The 22,312-nt window shown below is 37.4% G+C and overlaps 1 protein-coding gene across 19 annotated transcripts in view; it reads left to right on the top strand.

Moving 5' to 3' along the window:
• SENP7 (SUMO specific peptidase 7) overlaps positions 1-22,312 on the top strand; it is a 221,804-nt gene that overhangs the window by 150,575 nt on the left and 48,917 nt on the right. For all 19 annotated transcript variants that reach the window (XM_078352245.1, XM_078352240.1, XM_078352244.1 and 16 more), the window contains one exon: positions 20,790-20,905. In XM_078352245.1, coding sequence (XP_078208371.1) covers positions 20,790-20,905 — 116 coding nt within the window. The remainder of the gene's footprint in view (positions 1-20,789; positions 20,906-22,312) is intronic.

Genomic DNA, 22,312 nt, shown 5'->3' with positions numbered 1-22,312 from the left:
GTTGATTTTCTTTTTTAACTCTTTTGGTAATGACAATAATCCATATAACCACTAAAGAAGATACTCTATTTTGAGGTTGTTTTCCCGTGTTCCTTTAATTTCTTTTCCGTATGTTTTATGTCATACATTTTCTTCTGACTAGCAATTTGCAGAACTCTGATACAAATGGTACATATGTCCTAAGTTCAACTCCTTTATGCTAAGAACATTTGTCAATTTTGAACAAAGTTACTAATAATGATACTCATTTGCACTGTGAACTCCTGAACATTTGCATTATATGGTTATCTCTCTTTTCAAAATAACATTTCATTATTATCTATATGTAATTTATGTAAATATTTAAACTTTTTCCTAATTTGAATAATGCATATTTATATTAAAAATATATAGAAAAGTATAAAATTGATAATACCTAAAATTCATTCCTCAATAATAAGCACTGATAATATTTTGATATGCTTTTATCTAAATATTTTTTGGATTAAATGATTATAATCATGAAGAATGGTGTTATTTTTATTCATTTCACACTATCCTCTTTTGATATTAATCTTTACTGTAGGCCTATGAGATAGATAGTAGAGCCATTCATACTTCTGTTTTATAAATGTGGAAACATTTTTGAGCTTCAAAGAGATTAAGTGGCAGAGGTAGAAGTATAACACAGGTCTAATATATATCAGATGCATTTAAGTTAAAAACATAATATTGAAATAAATGCCAAAATGTTCACCTTCTGTTAAAAAATAGTCTATACCAGTATCACTGAAGCCTTCTGTTTTCCCCAGTCTGCCCATTCTGTCCCATACCCATGCATTCGCCTTAGAATTAACCATTTTTCTGAATTTTAAGTTTTATATAATTGTGAACTTTAGAAAAATGATTTGGATTACTGAGCAATATGTATTCTTACATAGCATGCATTTTTTTTGCCTAACATTTTTGTGAGATTCCTTCATGTTGAATGCATAGAACTACAGATTATCCAGTTTTACTTATGTATTTATTATATTAATATTAAAAATAGACTTAGCTATTAGACTTACAGCAGATCTCTCAGCAGAAACCCTGCAAGCCAGAAGAGAGTGGGGGCCAATATTCAACATCCTTAAAGAACAGAACTTTCAGCCCGGAATTTCATATCCTGCCAAACTAAGCTTCACAATGGAAGGAAAAATAAAATCCTTTATGAACAAGCAAGTACTCAGAGATTTTATTACCACCACGCCTGCTTTGCAAGAGCTTCTGAAAGAAGCATTATACATAGAAAGGAACAACCAATATTAGCCTTTCTAAAAATATACCAAAAAGTAAAGAGCATCAACATAAAGAAGAATTTATATCAACGAATGGAAATCCAGTTAACATCAAATGGCAGTAACCCTAAATTTAAGTCGACTAAATCCCCCAATCAAAAGATACAGCCAAAACCTAACGGTATGTTGCATCCAGACCCATTTCACATCCAAAGATACACAAGGACTCAAAACAAAGGGATGGAGAAAGACTTACCAACCAAATGGAGAGCAAAAATAAATAAATAAATAAATAAATAAATAAAAAGCAGGAGTTGCAATTCTTGCATTTGATAAAATAGATTTCAAAGCAACAAAGATATAGTGGAAAAAGGATCAATGCAACAATAAGAGCTAACGATCCTAACACTGAGATACATAAGACCTGTGAAGAGATTTAGACTCAACGAGACAGAAAACTGATGAGGACAACCAGGACTTGAACTTAGATCTGGAACAAGTAAACTTAATAAATATTTATAGAGCTCTCCATATTAAATACACAGAATATACATTCGCCACCTTAAATACACAAAATATTGATCGGCCGTTATTAAAACCCATTTTTAGAGTAAAGCAATATTCCTGTTCTCTCTCCCTCTTTTTCTTCTTCTTTCTTCCTCTCCTTCACTCCTTTTTTTCTCTTCCTTTTCTTCTTTCAAAAAGAAAAAAAATAGACTTACCTAGTTTTTATTGATGGAGTTTGGATTATATCCAATTTTTTTGCTCTTATAAACAATACTCCTTTGAACATATTTTATATGTGCTACCAGTAAATAGTACCTATCTGGATACTTTTTTTTTTTTTTTTACATTCAGTCTATGTTTATTTTTAACTATAAGGCATAGTCTGTTTATATTTTATGCTGCCATTTTTCTTTATGCTTTTCATTTGGTTTCCTTGGTGTTTTTTTTTTTCTTGTAGTTTTTTTTTTTTTTTTTTTTTTTTTTGAGACAAATCTTGCTTTGTTGCCAAGGCTGGAGTGCAAGGCTATTTATAGGCACGATCATAGTGCACTACAGCCTTGTACTCCTGGCCTCAAGTCAGCCTTTGAAGTAGCTGGGACTATAGATGTGCACCACTGAGCGCAGCTCATTCTTGTATTTTAAAAATTAGTTATTTGTTTGTGTGTGTCTGTTTTGGTTTACATTTTAGAAGATTTAGACTCTATTTCTATTTTTAAATAGTTTTTTAGAAATTATAATTGACTGACCTAACAAAGTTCCAAGTTAGTTAATATCTGTATTCTCATTTTAAATAATAGTGACTCAAGTACATTCACATTATTGTACAACCATCACCAGCATTCATTTTCAGAACTTTTTTCATTTCTACCAAACCGAAACTCTGTGTCTGTGACACAGTAACTCCTCATTTTTCTCTCCCCCAAACCCTGACAACTACCATTCTCCTTCTGCTTCTATGATTTGATGACCCTAAGTACCTTAAATTAATGGAATCACTATTTGTCCTTTTCTAACTGGCTTATCTCACTTAGCATAGTGTCTTAAAAGTTCATCTGTGTTGCTGCATGTGTCAGAATGCCCTTTTTTTTTTAAGGCTGACTATATTCCATTGTATGTATCTACTGAATTTTATTCTATTCATTTGTTGATGGAGTTGAGTTGCTTTTACCTTTTGGCTACTGTGTATAATGCTGTTATGAACATGGGTGTTCAATGTGTATTTGTGTCTCTCCTTTAAGTTCTTTTGGGTACATATCGAGAAGTGGAAGCGCTGGATCATACAGCTATCTATTTTTAACTTTTTGAGGGACATCATATTATTATTCATAGTGGGTGCACATGTTACATTATTGCCAGCAGTACACAAGGGTTCCAGTTACTCCATATCTCACCAATATTCATTTTCAGTTTTTTTAATAATAAACATTATAGTGCATGTGAGTTTGATTTTCATTGTGGTTTTGATTTTCATTTTCCTAATGAATAGTGATATTGAACATCTTTTTATGTTATAGGCCATTCATATGTCTCCCTTTTAAAAAATTTTCAAATTATACTTTAAGTTCTGGGGTACATGTGCAGAATGTACAGGTTTGATACATAGATATACATGTGGCATGGTGGTTTTCTGCACCCATCAACCCATTATCTACATTAAATATTTCCCCTATTGCTATCTCTCCCCCAGCCCTCAATCCCCTGACAGGCCGTGTGTGTGCTATTCCCCTCCCTGTGTCCATGTGATCTCATTGTTCAACTCCTACTTTTGAGTGAGAACATTCTGTGTTTGGTTTTATGTTTTTTTTGTGAGTTTGCTGAGAATGATGGTTTCCAGCCTCATCCATGTACCTGCAAGGGACATGAACTCATCATTTTTTATGGCTGCATAGTATTCCATGGTATAGATTTGCCACATTTTCTTTATCCAGTCTATCATTGATGGGCACTTGGGTTGGTTCCAAGTCTTTGCTATTGTGAACAGTGCCACAGTTAACATATGTGTGCATGTGTCTTTATAATAGAATGATTTATAATCCTTTGGATATATACCTAGTAATGGGATTGCTGGGTCAAATTGTATTTCTGGTTCTAGATCCTTGAGGAATCACCACACTGTCTTCTATAATGGTTGAACTAATTTATACTCCCACCAACAGTGTAAAAGCATTACTATTTCTCCACATCCTCTCCAGCACCTGTTATCTTCTGGCTTTTTGATGATCACCATTCTAACTGGCGTGAGATGGTATCTTATTGTGGTTTTGATTTGCATTTCTTTAATGACTAGTGATAATGAGCATTTTTTCATATGTTTCTTGGCCGCATAAATAAATGTCTCTTTTTGAGAAGTGTTCATATCCTTTGCCCACTTTGTGATGGGGTTGTTTTTTTTTCTTGTAAATTTAAGTTCTTTGTAGATTCTGGATATTAGCCCTTTGTCAGATGGGTAGATTGCAAAAATTTTCTCCCATTCTGTTGGTCGCCTGTCCACTCTGATGATATTTTCTTTTGCAGTGTAGAAGCTCTTTAGTTTAATTAGATCTCATTTATCTATTTTGGCTTTTGTTGCCATTACTTTTGGTGTTTTAGTCATGAAGCCTTTGTCCATGCCTATGTCCTGAATGGTATTGCCTAGGTTTATTCTAGAGTTTTTATGGTTTTGGGTCTTACGTTTAAGTCTTTAATCCATCTTAAGTTAATTTTTGTATAAAAGTGTAAGGAAGGAATCCAGTTTCAGCTTTCTGCATATGGCTAGCCAGTTTTTCCAACACCATTTATTAAATAGGAAATCTTTTCCCCATTGCTTGTTTTTGTGAGGTTTGTCAAAGATCAGATGGTTGTAGATGTGTGGTGTTGCCTCCGAGGCCTCTGTTCTGTTCCATTGGTCTATATCTCTGTTTTGGTACAGTACTATGCTGTTTTGATTACTGTAGCTTTGTAGTATAGTTTGAAGTCAGGTAGCATGATTGCCTCCTACTTTGTTCTTATTGCTTAGACTATACAAGCTCTTTTTTGGTTCCATGTGAAATTTAAAGTAGTTTTTTTTTTCTTCCAATTTTATGAAGAACGTCAATGGTAGCTTGATAGAGATACTGTTGAATCTATTAATTATTTTGGGCAATATGGTCATTTTCACGATACTGATTCTTCCTATCTATGAGCATGGAATGTTTTTCCATTTGTCTGTGTCCTCTCTTATTTCCTTGAGCAGTATTTTGTAGTTCTCTTTGAAGAGGTCCTTCATATCCCTTGTAAGTTGTATTCCTAGGTATTGAATTCTCTTTGTAGTAATTGTGAATGGGAGTTCCCTCATGATTTGGCTCTCTGTTTGTCTGTTACTGGTGTTTAGGAATGTTTGTGATTTTTGCACGTTGATTTTGTATCCTGAGATTACTTAAATTGCTTATCAGCTTAAGGAGATTCTGGGCTGAGACAATGGGTTTTTCTAAATATGTAATCATGTCATCTGCAAACAGACAATTTGACTTCCTCTTTCCATAATTGGAGACCTGTTATTTCTTTTTATTGCCTGATTCCCCTGGTTAGAACTTCCAATACTATGTTGAGTAGGAGTGATGAGAGAAGGCATCCTTGTCTAGTGCCGGTTTTCAAAGGGAATGCTTTTAGTTTTTGCCCATTCAGTATGATTTTGGGTGTGGGTTTGTCATAAATTGCTCTTATTATTTTGAGATACGTTCCATCAACACCTAGTTTATAGAGAGTTTTTAGCATGAAGGGCTGCTGAAATTTGTTGAAAGCCTTTCTGCATCTATTGAGATAATCGTGTGGTTTTTGTCATTGATTCGGTTTCTGTAATGAATTACGTTTATTGATTTGTGTATGTTGAACCAGTCTTGCATCTCAGGGATGAGGCTGACTTGATTGTGGTGGTTAAGCTTTTTGATGTTCTGCAGGATTCGGTTTGCCATTGTTTTATTGAGGAATTTTGCATTAGTGTTCATCAGGGATATTGGCCTGAAATTTTCTTTCTTTTGTTGTGTCTCTGCCTGGTTTTGGTATCAGGATGATGCTGGCCTCATAAAATGAGTTAGGAAAGAGTCCCTTTTTTTGTGTTGTTTGGAATAGAATGGAATAGAAGGAATAGTGCCAGCTCCTCTTTGTACCTCTGGTAGAATTCAGTTGTAAATCTGTCTGGTCCAGGACTTTTTTTGGTTGTAGGCTATTAATTATTGCCTCAATTTCAGACCTTGTTTTTGGCCTATTCAGATATTTGACTTCTTCCTGGTTTAGTCTTGGGAAGGTGTATGTGTCCAGGAATTTATCTATTTCTTCTAGATTTTCTAGTTTATTTGCATAAACATATTTATAATATTCTCTGATGGTCATTTGTATTTCTGTGGGATTGGTGGTTATATCTCATTTATCATTTTTTATTGTGTCTATTTGATTTTTCTCTCTCTTCTTCTCTATTAGTCTGGCTAGCAGTCTATCTACTTTGTTGATCTTTAAAAAAAAAACTGGCTCCTGGATGCATTGATATTTTGAAGGGGTTTTCGTGTCTCTACCTCCTTCAGTTCTGCTGTGATCTTAGTTATTTCTTGTCTTCTGCTAGCTTTTGAATTTTTGCTCTTGCTTCTTTCTCCCAGTACAGTCTCTCATGGTTTCCCTGGGCTAGGGGAGAAAAATTCTCCAACCCCTTGCATTTCCCTGGTGAGGCGATGCCCCACCCAGCTTTGGCTCGCCCTCCACGGGCTGCACTCAGTGTCCAACCAGCCAGAATGAGATTTTTGTCCCTTCAAAATTTATATATATAAATCCTAGCCCCTCTGATGGCTTTAGTACATGGTGGTGGGCCTTTGTGTGGTGATTAAGTCATAAAGGAAGAGCTCCTTATAAAAGAAACGTCTTACTTAAAAAAAAACAACGCTCAAACCCTTGTCGTCGGCCTTGTGAGGTTATGGTGAAAGTATGGTTGTGTCTGAACCTACAAGTGGGCCCTTGGTGCCTTGATCTTGGCCCAGTCTCCAAAACTATGAGATACAATCTATTTTGTTTATAAGCTCCCTAGTTCGTGGTATTTTGTTACGACGGCACCTGAATGGACTAAGATGCTATTTCTTTTAAATGTAAAATGATTCTATCTTTTGTTTTCATATTATTTGTTTGAATACTAGAAAGACAGATTCTAGTAGTTTCCTGCTTGTTCTTTCTTTTTAAGAATCAGTCTTTCTTTTCTGCATTTACCTAATGGAAATTAATATTCTTACAAACTAGAATAAGTTATTTGCTTATTATACATATTTTATGGGCTTCTAGCCACTTTTTTCATCTGTTGATTTTTCTTAATAGAATTAATTTTTCTAGAGCAGTTTTGTGTTCATAGCAAAATTAAATGGAAAGTACATAGACTTCCCATATAATCCCTGTCCCCACATGTTCACAGCCTTCCCACTGTCAACATCCCACACGATTGTGGTACATTTATTATAATCAATGAGTTATTTTTGAGTTTAAGGGTTCTTTGTATATTTTTGATATCAGATATTTATCAGATACGGCCTTTTCAAATATTTTCTTCCAATCTGTAGCATGTCTTATTTTCTTGACAGTTTCTTTTTTTTTCTTGACAGTTTCAAAAAGGTTGATGTAAAAAATTCATTATCCATTTAAAAAAATTTATTTTAATGTCCTAAGAACACTTAAAGTGAGACCTGACCTCTTAATGAATTTTGTATGTGCAATACAATATTGTTAACTGTTGGCATAATATTGTACTTGAGAACTCTAGAACTTTTTCATCCTACATAATTGCAATTTTGTGTCTAGTAAATTAACGGTATTCCATTCCTATACCATTTCCCTCCCCCATTATATTCTCTGATTCTTGAAGTTTGACCAATTTAGGTAGCCTCATATAATTCAAATCATGTGGTATTTGCTCTTTGAACAGGCTTATTTTGTTTAGCATAATGTCTTTTTTTAAAGTCTTATTTTAAGTTTAGGGGTATGTGTGAAGGCTTGTTTCATAGGTAAACTTGTGTGATGAAGGTTTGTTTTACAGATTATTTCATCACCCAGGTATTAAGTCTTATATACAGTAGTTTTTTTTCCTGATCCTCTCCCTTCTCCTACACTCAACTTTCAAATAGGCCCAGTGTCTGCTGTTCCCCTCTATGTGTCCATGTGTTCCTATCATTTAGCTCCCACATATAAGCGAGAACATGCAGTATCTGGTTTTCTGTTTCTGCATTAGATTGCTAAGGATAATGGCCTTTAGCGCCATCTGTGTCCCTGGGAAGGACATAATCTTATTCTTTTTTATGGCTGCGAATTATTCCATGGTATATATGTACCACATTTTCTTTATCAGTCTATCATGGATGGGCATTTAGGTTGGTTCCATGTTTTGCTATTTTTAATAGTGCTGCGGTGAATATGCACGTGCAAGTGTCTTTATCATAGAATGATTTATATTCCTTTGGGTATATACCCAATAGTAGGATTGTTGGCTTGAATGGTAGTTCTGTCTTTAGGTCTTTGAGGAATGGCTGCACTATTTTCCACAATTGGTAAGTAATTGTTGCTCCCACCAACAGTATATAAGTTCTCCCTTTTTTCTGCAACCTCGCCAGTATCTTACTTTTTGACTCTTTAGTAGCAGCCATTTTGACTAGTGTGAGATGGTATCTCATTGTGGTTTTAATTTGCATTTCTCTAGTTACCAGTGATATTGAGGTCTTTTCCATGTGGTTGTTGTCCACATGTATTTCTTCTTTGGAAAAGTGCCAGTTTATGCCCTTTGTCCACTTTTTAATAGAGTTGTTTTTTTTCTTCTAAATTGGTTTATGTTCTTACAGATGCTGGATATTAGATATTTGTCGGATACATGCTTTGCAAAAATTTTCTCGCATTCTATAGATTGCCTCTTTACTCTGTTGATAGTGTTTTGCTGTGCAGAAGCTCTTTAGTTTAATCAAACATTTGTCAATTTTTGCTTTTATTGCAATTGCTTTTGGTGTCTCTGTCGTGACATTTTAAAAAGCTTTTTAAATTATACTTTAAGTTCTGGGGTACATGTGTAGAACATGTAGGTTTGTTACATAGGTATACATGTGCCATGGTGGTTTGCTGCATCCATCACTCCATCATTTACACTGGGTATTTCCTCTACTGCCATCCCTCTCCAGCCCCCCACCCTCCTCCTGTCCCTCCCCTAGCCTCCCACTCATTGACAGGCCCTGGTGTATGAACTTCCCCTCCCTGTGTCCATGTGTTCTTATTGTTCAACACCCACTTAGGAGTGAGAACATGTTTGGTTTTCTGTTCTTGTGTCAGTTCGTTGAGAATGATGGTTTCCAGTTTCATCCATGTCCTTGCAAAGGACATCAACTCATCCTTTTTTATGGCTGCATAGTATTCCATGGTGTATATGTGCCACATTTTCTTTAGTTGCTTATCAGCTTAATGAGTTTTCGGGATGACTAATGGGGTTTTCTAAATATAAAATCAGAGACAATTTGACTTCCTGTCTTCCTATTTGAATAGCCTTTATTTCTCTCACCTGACGGCCCTGGCCAGAACTTCCAATACTGTATTGAATAGGAGTGGTCACAGACCTTTGCTGGTTTTCAAAGGGAATGCTTCCAGATTTTGCCCATTAAATATGATATTGGCTGTTGGTTTTTCATAAATATCTCTTATTATTTTGAGATATGTTCCATCTATACCTAGTTGAGAGTTTTTAACATGAAGCGATGTTGAATTTTATCAAAGGCCTTTTCTGCATCCATTGAGATAATCGTGGTTTTTGTAATTGGTTCTGTTTATGTGATGGATTAAATTTATTGATTTGTGTATGTTGAACCAGCCTTGCATCCCAGGGATGAGGCCAACCTGATCATGGTGGATAAGCTTTTTGCTGCAGTGTTGGATTCAATTTGCTAGTGTTTTATTGAGGATTTTTACATCGATGTTCATCAGGGATATTACCTGAAGGTTGTTGTTGTTGTTGTTGTGTCTCTGCCTAGTTTTGATAGGATGATGCTGGCTTTATAAAATGAGTTAGGGAGGAGTCCCTCCTTTTCAATTGTTTGTAATGGTTTTAGAAGGAATGGTAGCAGCTCCTCTTTATGGCTGTGGTAGACTTTGGCTGTGAATCTGGCTGGTCCTGGGCTGTTTTGATTGGTAGGTTATTAATTACTGCCTCAATTTCAGAACTTCTTATTGGTCTATTCAGGGATTCTGAATCTATTCAAGACTTCTTCTTGGTTTAGCTTTGGGAGGGTATATGTGTCCAGGAATTTATTTCTTTCTTCTAGATTTTCTAGTTTATTTGTGTAAAGGTGTTTATAGTATTTTCTGATGGTAGTTTGTATTTCTGTGGGGTCAGTGGTAATATCCCTTTTATCATTTTTTATTGTGTCTGTTTGATTGTTCTCTCTGTTCTTCTTTATTAGTCTGACTAGCAGTCTATCTATTTTGTTAATTTTTTTCATAAAACCAGCTCCTAGATTCATTGATTTTTTTTTGGGGGGGGATTTTTTTTTGTCTCGATCTTATTCAATTCTGCTCTTATCTTAGTTATTTCTTGTCTTCTGCTAGCTTTTGGATTAGTTTTCACTTGCCTCTTTAGCTTTTTAAATTGTGTTTTAGTGTGTTGATTTCAAAGTTTTCTAGCTTTCCGATGTGGGTGTGCTATAAATTTTCCTCTTAACACTGCTTTAGCTGTGTCCCACAGGTTCTGGTATGTTGTCTGTTTTATCATTAGTTTGAAAGAACTTCTTGATTTCTTCCTTAATTTCATTATTTACCCAGGAGTCATTCAGGAGCCGGTTGTTCAACTTCCATGTAATTGTGTGGTTTTGAGTGCGTTTCTTAATCCTGAATTCTGATTGTGTTGCACTGTGGTCTGTGAGACTGTTATGGTTTCAGTTATTTTGCATTCCTGAAGAGTGTTTTACTTTCAGTTATGTGGCCAATTTTAGAATAAGTGCCAGGTGGCACTTAGAAGAATGTGTATTCTGTTGATTTGGGGTGGAGAGTTCTGTACATGACTATTAGGTCCACTTGATTCAGAGCTGAGTTCAAGTCCTTGTTAATTTTCTGTCTTGTTGATCTGTCTAATATTGACAATGGGGTGCTAAAGTCTCACACTGTTATTGTGTGGGAGTCTAAGTCTCTTTGTAGTTCTCTAAGAACTTGTTTTATAAATCTGGGTGCTTCTGTATTGGGTGCATATATATATTTAGGATAGTTAGCTCTTCTTTTTGAATTGGTCCCTTTACTATGATATAATGCCCTTCTTTGTCTTTTTTGATCTTTGTTGGGTTAAAATCTGTTTTGTCAGAGACTAGGATTGCAACTCCTACTTTTCATTTTCTTTTTTTTTTTCCATTTGCTTGGTAAATTTATTTTTCATCTCTTTATTTTGAGCCTATGTGTGTCTCTGCATGTCTGATGGGTCTCCTGAATACAGGACACCCATGATTCTTTATACAGTTTGCCATTCTGTGCCTTTTAATTAGGGCATTTAGCCCATTTACATTTAAGGTTAATATTGTTATGTGTGAATTTGTTCATGTTATCATGATGCTAGCTGGTTGTTTTGCACAGTAGTTGATGCAGTTTCTTCATAGTATCATTGGGCTTTATATTTTGGTGTGTTTTTGCAGTAGCTGGTACCAGTTTTTCCCTTTCATATTTAGTGCTTCCTTTGGGAGCTCTTGCAAGGCAGGCCTGGTGGTAATGAATTTTTTCAGCATTTGTTTGTCTGGATAGGATTTTATTTCTCCTTCACTTAAGAAACTTAGTTGGGCTGGATATGAAATTCTGGGCCAAAAATTCTTTAAGAATGTTCAATATTGACTGCCAATCTCTTCAGGCTTGTATTGTTTCTCCTGAGAGGTTTGCTGTTAGTCTAATGGGCTTCCCTGTGTAGGTCACCTGGCCTTTCTTTCTGGCTACCCTTAACACTTTTCTTTCGTTTCAGACTTGGAGAATCTGATGATTATGTTTCTTGGTGTTCATCTTCTCCTGGGTTATCTTGGTATTCTCTGTTGCTTCCTGAATTTGCATGTTAGCATGTCTTGCTACATTGGGACATTCTCTTGGACAATATCCTAAAGTGTGTTTTCCAGCTTGTTTTCATTCTCTGTCTCCTTTTGGTACTTCAATCAATCATAAGTTCAGTGTTTTTGGAAGTCCCATATTTGTTGAAGGCTTTTTTCCTTTTGTTTCTTTTTTTTCCTCTTGTTGTCTGCATGCCTTATTTCAGCAAGGTGGTCTTCACACTGTGATATCTTTTCTTCCACTTGGTCGATTTGGCTATTGATAGTTGTGTCTGGTTCAGGAAGTTCTTCTGCTGTGTTTTTCAGCTCCATCAGGTCATTTATGTTCCTCTCTAAACTGGTTATTTTAGGTAGTAGCTCCTTTAATCTTTACCAAGGTTTTTAGCTTGTTTACATTGGGTTGGAATGTGCACCTTTTGCTCAGCAGAGTTTTTGTTCATCACCCATCTCTGAAGCCTGCTTCTGTCAAGTTGTCCATCCTTTCATCTGTTTAGTTCTGTGTCCTTAGGGGAGAGGCGTTGCAATCATTTGGAGGAGAAGAGGCACTCTGTCCTTTTGGGTTTTCAGCATTTTTTTTTGTTGATTCTTTCTTATCTTCATGAGTTTGTCTGGTTTTGATCTTTGAGAATGCTCACTCTTGGATGGGTTTTTTTGGGGGGGACTTTTTTTTATTGTTGATGCTATTGTTGCTTTCTGTTTATTTTTCTTGCATTGGTCAGGTCCCTCTTCTGTAAGGCTGCTGCAGTTCACTGGGGGTTCCCTTTAGGCCCGGTTGATCTGGTTCACTCCCATGCCTGGAGATGTCAGTCAAAGAGGCTGGAGAACAGCAAAGATGGGTGCCTACTCCTTCTTCTGGGATCTCTGACCTTGAGGGGCATCAACCTGATACCAGTAGGATTGCTCCTGTATAGGGTGTCTGACAAGCCCTGTTGGAGGGTCTCACCCAGCTGGGTGGCACAGGGAACAGGATCCATTTAACAAAGTACTTTGACTGTCTTTTGGCAGAGGGGGGGTGCCTCGCTGGGGGCAAACCCACTCATCTGGGCTGCTGGGATTTGTGTGAACCACTAGGTGGAAAGGCTAGTCGGCTGGTCTGAAGAGACTACAGCCACTACTCCCCCTGGGGCTCAGGCCCAGGGAGATCCAGGTTTTGTTCCTGAGCCTCCAGTTGGAGTTGTTGGAGTTCATGCAGGGAAGCCCCACCCAGGGAGGAAGGATGGGTCAGGGTCAGGCCTTAAGAGGCTCTCTGGTGGGAGTCTGCCACAGCCAGCTTGTTGGGCTGTGGGGAACACCTCTTGGGATGAAGTTGTCCAGCCTCCCTGGTGTCAGCAGTGGAAAAGCACAGCCTGGAGCTACAGAGGTGGATGATGCCTTTCCCCCGCTCAGGGAGCTTAGCTTGTTAGGCAGTTATGAGTTCCAGTGCTGGCTGATGCTGCTTCCTCAAGGAGCTCAAACAGCTTAGACAGCAGGTGGTTGCAGCTGTGATGCTGGTCGCTCCTCACCCCACAAGCTCAGCAGGCTTAAGCAGATTCCAGCTCAGAGGCTGTTGAGAATGTGCACAGCTTCAGGGTTGTGACGCTAGGCCCAGGTGGCATGGGTTCGCGAGTGGGATCTTCCAATCTATGGGTTGCATAGTTCTGTGGAAAAAGCATGGTTTCCATGTGTTGCACAGTTCTATGGAGAAAGCACGATTTGCCTGGCTGGGTAGCACCCTCACTCAGTGCCTTCCTTGGCTGGGGGGTGGGGGCTCCCCTGCCCTATGTGGCTCTCAGGTGGCTGCCATACCACACTGCTCTTCCTTCCTCTCTGTGGGTCATGCCAGCTGCGTAGTCAGATCTATTGAGAGAACCTGGATACCTTGGTTGCTAGTGAAGGATTCACACCTTAATTATGGTTCTTTTCAGTGGGAGCCTCCAATCGCCTGTTTCTAGTGGGCCATTTTGGCCTTGACCCTGATCATGTGATTTTTCTTCATTAGCTTAGATGCAATCAGTTACACCAATAGGTTTCTAAATGTTGAAACAGCCTTGCATACCTGGGATAAATCATGTTTAGTTGTCTTGTATAATTCTATTTTATATTTTGTTGGATTCTCATAGCTAATATTTTCCTGAGTATTTTTGCATCTGTCTCATAAGAGGTATTAGTCTAGTTTTCTTGGCTTGTGGTATCTTTGTTTTTGGTATTAGAGCAATAGTGGCTTCATAGGATGAGTTAGGAAATATTCCCCCTGCTTTTATTTTTACAAAGAGGTAGTGGAGAATTGGTATAATTTCATCCTGAAATGTTTGGTAGAATTTACCTGTGAATCCATTTGTGTCAAATGTGGTAGCTTTTGTAAGTGTATTAATTATTAATCCATTTAAAAAAATCATATATGTCCATTTAGATTGTCTGTTTATTCTTGTGTGAGTTTTGGTAGATTATGTTTTTCAAGAAATTGATGTATTTCATGTAGGTTATCAAATATATGGGCTTATCAAATATAGTTGTTCATAATATTCCTATTATACTTTCACTGTTCTTTTCTTATCTGTGGTATCTGTAGTGAAGTTTTCTCTTTCATTTGTGAAACTAGTATTTGGTGTCTTTTTCTTAATCTGGCTAGAAACCTCTCAATTTTATTTATCTTTTCAAGTAACCAGCTTTTGGTTTCATTGATTTTTGTCAAGCTCCTGTTTTCTGTTCTCCGCTTACTCTGGAATTGACTTGGTCTTCTTTTACTCATTTCCTAAGTTGGAAGCTTAGATTACTCATTTTAGATCTTTCTTCTTTTTGAATATAGGCATTTATAGTTTACAAATAACAAAAATAAAACATTTTATTTTACTATTATTGATTCTTCCCTCTGATGCTCTTTCTTTTTTTTTTTTAATTTTTTATTGGATTATAGGTTTTGGGGTACATGAGCAGAGCATGCAAGACAGTTGCGTAGGTACACACATGGCAGTGTGCTTTGCTTTTCTTCTCCCCTTCACCCACATTTGGCATTTCTCCCCAGGCTATCCCTCCCCACCTCCCCCTCCCACTGGCCCTCCCCTTTTTCCCCCAATAGACCCCACTGTTTAGTACTCCCCTTTCTGTGTCCATGTGTTCTCATTTTTCATCACCCACCTATGAATGAGAATATGCGGTGTTTCATTTTCTGTTCTTGTGTCAGTTTGCTGAGGATGATGTTCTCCAGATTCATCCATGTCCCTACAAATGACACGAACTCATCATTTCTGATTGCTGCATAATATTCCATGGTGTATATGTGCCACATTTTTCCAATCCAGTCTATTATCAATGGGCATTTGCGTTGATTCCAGGTCTTTGCTATTGTAAACAGTGCTGCAATGAACATTCGTGTACATGTGTCCTTATAGTAGAACGATTTATAGTCTTTTGGATATATACCCAGTAATGGGATTGCTGGGTCAAATGGAATTTCTATTTCTAAGGCCTTGAGGAATCGCCACACTGTCTTCCACAATGGTTGAACTAATTTACACTCCCACCAACAGTGTAAAAGTGTTCCTTTTTCTCCACATCCTCCCCAGCATCTGTTGTCTCCAGATTTTTTAATGATCGCCATTCTAACTGGCGTGAGATGGTATCTCAATGTGGTTTTGATTTGCATCTCTCTGATGACCAGTGACAATGAGCATTTTTTCATATGATTGTTGGCCTCATATATGTCTTCTTTCGTAAAGTATCTGTTCATATCCTTTGCCCACTTTTGAATGGGCTTGTTTGTTTTTTTCCTGTAAATTTTAGAGTAGGTGTGATGTGGTGCTGAGAAGAATGTGTATTCTGTGGATTTGGGGTGGAGAGTTCTGTAAATGTCTATCAGGTTTGCTTGCTCCAGGTCTGAGTTCAAGCCCTGGATATCCTTGTTGATTTTTTGTCTGGTTGATCTGTCTAGTATTGACAGTGGAGTGTTAAAGTCTCCCACTATTATTGTGTGGGAGTCTAAGTCCTTTTGTAAGTCCTTAGGAACTTGCCTTATGTATCTGGGTGCTCCTGCATTGGGTCCATATATGTTTAGGATCGTTAGCTCTTCTTGTTGTATCGATCCTTTTACCATTATGTAATGGCCTTCTTTGTCTCTTTTGATCTTTGTTGCTTTAAAGTCTATTTTATCAGAGATGAGAATTGCAACTCCTGCTTTTTTTTGCTCTCCATTTGCTTGGTAAATCTTCCTCCATCCCTTTATTTTGAGCCTTTGTGTATCCTTGCATGTGAGATGTGTTTCCTGGATACAGCACACTGATGGGTTTTTTATTTTTATCCAATTTGCCAGTCTGTGTCTTTTGATTGGTGCATTTAGTCCATTTACATTTAGGGTTAATATTGTTATGTGTGAATTTGATACTGCCATTTTGATGCTAAGTGGCTGTTTTGCCTGTTAGTTGTTGTAGATTCTTCATTATGTTGATGCTCTTTAGCATTCAGTGTGATTTTGGAATGGCTGGTACTGGTTGATCCTTTCTATGTGTAGTGCCTCTTTTAGGAGCTCTTGTAAAGCAGGCCTGGTGGTGACAAAATCTCTGAGTACTTGCTTGTTCACAAAGGATTTTATTTTTCCTTCACTTCTGAAGCTCAGTTTGGCTGGATATGAAATTCTGGGTTGAAAGTTCTTTTCTTTAAGAATGTTGAATATTGGTCCCCACTCTCTTCTGGCTTGTAGTGTTTCTACCGAGAGATCTGCTGTGAGTCTGATGGGCTTCCCTTTGTGGGTGACCCGACCTTTCTCTCTGGCTGCCCTTAGTATTCTCTCCTTTATTTCAACCCTATTGAATCTGACGATTATGTGCCTTGGGGTTGCTCTTCTTGTGGAATATCTTTGTGGTGTTCTCTGAATTTCCTGCAATTGAGTGTTGGCCTGTCTTGCTAGGTGGGGGAAATTTTCCTGGATGATGTCCTGAAGAGTATTTTCCAGCTTGGATTCATTCTCTTCGTCCCCTTCTGGTACACCTATCAAACGTAGGTTAGGTCTTTTCACATAGTCCCACATTTCTTGGAGACTTTGTTCATTCCTTTTTGCGCTTTTTTCTCTGATCTTGGTTTCTCGTTTTGTTTCATTGAGTTGGTCTTCGACTTCAGATATTCTTTCTTCTGCTTGGTCAATTCGGCTATTGAAACTTGTGCATGCTTCGCGAAGTTCTCGTATTGTGTTTTTCAGCTCCTTTAATTCATTCATATTCCTCTCTAAGTTATCCATTCTTGTTATCATTTCCTCGAATCTTTTTTCAAATCATTTTTCAAGGTTCTTCGTTTCTTTGCATTGATTTAATACATGATCTTTTAGCTCACAAAAGTTTCTCATTATCCATCTTCTGAAGTCTAATTCCATCATTTGGTCGCAGTCATTCTCCGACCCGCTTTGTTCCCTTGCTGGTGAGGAGTTTTGGTCCTTTCTAGGAGGAGAGGTGTTCTGGTTTCGGGTGTTTTCCTCCTTTTTGCGCTGGTTTCTTCCCATCTTTGTGGATTTGTCTGCTGGTCGTCTGTGTAGTTGCTGACTTTTCGATTGGGTCTCTGAGTGGACACCCTGAATGTTGATGATGAAGTATTTCTGTTGCTTGGTTTTCCTTCTACCAGTCTAGCCCCTTCGCTGTACGACTGCTGAGGTCCGCTCCAGACCCTGCTTGTCTGGGGTGCACCTCTAGCAGCTGTGGCACAGCGAGGGATGCTACCAGTTTCTTTTTCTGCTATCTTTGTCCCAGGATGGTGCCTGCCAAATGTCAGTCTTTTGGATATAGAGGGGTCAGGGAGCTGCTTGAGGAGACAGTTTGTACTTTATAGGGGCTTAATTGCTGAGCTGTGAGCTCTGTTGTTCATTCAGGGCTGTTAGGCTGCTATGTTTGATTCTGCTGCAACAGAGCTCATTAAAAAAACCCTTTTTTTTCTCAAATGCTCTGTGTTGAGGGGTTTGGGCTTTATTTTTGGATGTCCGTTGAGGTCCTGCCCAGCTAGGACGCAGACTAGCCACTGTTTGCCTGCCGAGGCTCCGCCCTGCTGTTGTGAGGCTCGCCCTGGCTCTGTTGTTCTGCTGTTCTCCGCCCCGCCCTGCGGAGGAGTCTCTCTGTTGTAGCGGGTTGCCTCGGCAACGGCAGGCTGCATCAGCAGTGGGCGTGTATCTCAGTAGGGACGGGTTGCCTCGGCAACGGCTGGCTGCGTCAGCAATGGGCGTGTATCTCAGTTGGGGCGGGTTGCCTCGGTAATGGTGGCCGCCCCTCCCCCTCAGAGCGTCTCGGGCCGTCTGTGCTGGGCTTGTTTGAAATTGCAGTTTTGTTCGTCCCACTGGGCCAACCCTAACGCTCTGTTCCTGCAATCCCCTGGGCTGGCCCACTGTCCAAGTCTAGCTCAGTCTCAAGTCCAGCCCTCTCACGTCTCCGGTTGCCAGTTCAACGGGGCACCCGGACAAGCGCGCCCTGTGGGGAGCGCTGGGTAGGGCCGGCCGCCGCCACCCCGGCTGCCGGCTTCGCCAGGCGGAATATCTGCCTGGCGTCCCGCGTCTCCTCTTCACTTGGGAATTTCCCCGTTCCGTGGGCAACAAAGATCAGTCTGGAAATGCAGCTCAGACTCACCTCTCCGCAGACACAACGAGAACTCCAATCCTGGGTTGTTCTCACAGCGCCATCTTGAGTGTGCTCCCTGATGCTCTTTCTTGACACAGATCTGAATTTCTCACTTATGTCATTTGTCTTCTCTTTGGAGAACTTCTAACATTTCTTGGAAGACAGGTCTACTTGCAGCAGGTTATTATCTTCTTCTTCATCTTTTTAAATCTGTGAACATCCTTATTTCTGTATCACTTATGGAGGATAATTTCACAGAATACAGAATTCTAGGTTGGTAGGTTTTTTTCTGAACACTTAAAAGATTTCCCTCCATAATGTTCTTACTTGCATGGTTTCTGAGAAATCAGATAAAATGCTTATCTTTGTTTTTCTGTAGTTAAGGTTTTTTTTTTTCTTCTGGATTTTATGAACTGTTTTAAAATCTTTGATTTTTTCAGTTTGATATGATATGCCTAGGTGTTGTTTTTTGGGCATTTATTCTCTTTGGTGTTCTCTGGACTTGCCAATCTGTGATATTGTGTCTGACGTTAATTTGGGGAGATTCTCATGCATTATTGCTTTTCATATTTCCTCTGTTTCTTTACCTCTTTCTTCTCCTTGTAATATTCCCATTATGCCCGAGCTACACCTTTTGTAGTTGTCCCACAGTTCTTTAATATTATGTTATGGATTTTTAAGTCTTTTTTTTTTCTTTCCTGTGTTGGAATTTTCTATTAACATATAATCAAGTTCAGGGATTCTTTCCTTTTTCACATCCTATCTACCAGTGAGCCCATCCAAGGCATTGTTCATTTTTGTTACAGTGTTTTAATTTTTAGTGTTTCTTTTTCATTCTTTCTTACACTTTCTCTCTGCTGATGTTGCCCATAAGTGCTTATATGCTGTATACTTTATCTGTTGATAATATTTGTTTTAAGTTTCTAGCCTGATAATTCAACATCTCTGACATGTCTGGTTATTGTTCTGATACTTGTTGTCAAACTGTGATTTTTTTCTTTTAGTGTGCTTTTAATTTTCTTTTCTTTTTTTTTTTTTTGGATAGTTGGACATGATGTACCAGATAAAAGCAATTACTGTAAATAGACCTTTAAGAATGTGGTGGTAAGATGCGAGAGGAAGAAAAGCATTCTGCAGTCCTATTAGGTTTCAGTCTTTTAACCTACTTATGCCTAGTGTTCCATTATACGAATGCTATACATGTGGGAGTTATTTATATTCTACTGCTAAAGGTTATCACCAAGCTCTGGTTGAATGATTCTTGAGGGTTGAGGAGTGGAATAATTGGACTCAGTCAGAATCTCTTTGCAAGTGAAAGTGGCTCACCCTCCCTCACAATTTTGATTATTTGGTCTTTTAATTTCCAATCTGAAAATAAAGAAAATTGTACCAAAGTATATATGAAAATGAGCAATGTAATAGGAGCAATGACTCTTTCTTTATGACACTACACTGGCAATGTTTGAATACTGTAGCTTTTTTATTTATAATAGAAGTAATTTTTAGCCTTCCAAATAATTCTCTCAAGACAAAGAGGCGTTATGTGTTGTTGGCCTTTATAGTCCTTGTTTTTGACTTACACTAGTTGCCTTAGATGTAAATTATTTATATTTTTTGAATTATAAAATACTTTAAATATGTACATAAGGAAACTAAAATCCCAATACATATCACTGAGATTTAACCAACATAATTCTTTATTTTTTTAGATTTAATTTTTTTAAAGTATTATAGAAAGTTGAAAACTTATTTATTTTATATTCCCTGATTCTATTACTGTCCTTCTTTAGAGTTATCTACTATCCAGATAGGCTTGAATCCTTCCAGTCTAAATTTTTATATTTTATTTTACATGTATGCATTTATACATTATAGTATGTTTTATATTTCTAAATTTTTATTAGTAATAATATTGTGCCTGTCATTTCGAAATTTGTTATTTTACCAGTACCTTAGGCTTTAAATTATTTTCTCTATAGGTAAAATTTATTGCCACGTACTATTGGAAATTTGTTACCACACTTACTTTTTGATACATAAACCGTGCTTGAAATATAATAACATTCAGCTTTGGCGTGTAATTGTTTGATTATCGGGGTACTTGTGTTCTTGGAATTTCACTTTTTAACCCTAACTTATTTAATACTTGTATAATATTACTCTCTTGCTCATTTTGCATGTGTACAATCCTCCAATGTTGATAGCCCTTTTCCCCCCGAAAACACACATGGGGAATTTAAAGGTGGAAAAGAAAGATAGCTTATTTCTTAAATCCGAATTCAATACATATTTTTCACCATCCAGACCAGATCTTACAGTATGCCATGTGGGACTGTGTTTGTAACCTTTTGGATTTTTAAATTTATGCCATTAGGTTTCTAAATTCATTTGGGCTGTATTAGAACTGAGTATAATACAAATCTTTTCTGCAGGTACTCACAACAAAGTCAGACAGACAACAATTCTGGGAAGCAGGCCTCACACAGTAAAGAAAAACGAAAAGCTGATGACAGCATTTCTCTTTTAATGTCTGATACTCAGCCTAAAGGTTTGTGAACCTTAGAAAACTATTGGAATTTGAGTTTGTGCCTATTGTATTTATAATAATTTTTGTTATAAATAAAGTATTTCATTTTACTTTAAAAGGATATGTGAAAGTAAAGGGAGATTATTTGGCAACATAAGAGTTGCAAAACCTCCTCTTGATGTGGTGTAGTACTCATTTCCAGATTTATTTACTAATTCCAAAAGTTAAATTTGGATATTTGTTTTCTTCTTTGGGGAGACTGGGATATGGCTATGAAGTTATGTTTAGCTATTTCTAGGTGTTGTTTCCATGGATATTAAAGTTACTGCTAACTGAGTTTTTATTATTAGCTTATCACTGTCTATTCGCCTACTATGAAATACATTCTCTATTCATTAGAATTTCTCTCAACTTTAGGAGGATGCCAAAACAAGCCACTATTAGCAAATTTGAAGGTAAATACTTCCTAGACTTCTGAAAATTTTTCGTAGGCCTCCTTGCATATAGGATTTGTGATTTGATTTCTTTTTCTTTTTTGTCTCTCTTTCAAGAATTAAAAATAGTTTACTGATATTTAGAGAAAAATAATTTTACTACATTATTGTGAAACTAACACCTTCAGGGTCTCTTGGATTATCGATAGCTTCAAATGTTTGTTGAGGTCTGTTTCTTCCTTTCTTTTCTTTTTCTTTTACTTTTTCTGAGACAGGGCATGACTCTGTCACCTATGCTGGAGTACAGTGGCATGATCACACATGATCACAGCTCACTTCAGCCTCTACCTCCTGGGCTTAAGTGATTCTCCCCCACATCAGCCTCCTGAGTAGTTGAGAATATAGGTATGCACCACCACACCTAAGTTTTTGTATTTTGCAGAGATAGCGTCGTGCCATGTTGCCCAGGCTGTCTCAAATGCCTGGGCTCCAGATATCTCCCTGCCTCGGCCTCCCAAAATACTGGGATTATAGGCATGAGCCTTGCCACTGTTTTATTTTTGAGTGATTTCATAAGTTATTCACGATACAAAAAAAAAGTATTTTAATGACACTATGCAAAATCCACTTCATTTGGAGCACAACTATTTAAAGATTCTTTTTTGTTAAAAAAAAAAGAAATTAGACTAACAACTTTTATTTGTACAAGAAACCAGCTGAAACTCTTGTAAAGGCAGTCTTTGGAAAATGTGCTGAGACTTTGTACAGATCAATTTCCAGTTAGTCACTAAGTACTGTCAACGTATAATGAAAAACATTAATTTGCTTATAAACTATACTTTTCTTAGAAATAATTACAGTCATCTCTCTGTATCTTTGTATTCTGTATCTGCAGATTCAATCTACCACAGATGGAAAATATTTGAAAACACCTTAATAAAAATAATACAATAATAAAAAACAGTGTAACAACTATTTACATAGTATTTATGTT

The sequence above is a fragment of the Callithrix jacchus genome, chromosome 15 (assembly GCF_049354715.1).
Source record: "Callithrix jacchus isolate 240 chromosome 15, calJac240_pri, whole genome shotgun sequence".
NCBI lineage: Eukaryota > Metazoa > Chordata > Mammalia > Primates > Cebidae > Callithrix > Callithrix jacchus.
This window is presented reverse-complemented; position numbering and strand designations above follow the sequence as displayed.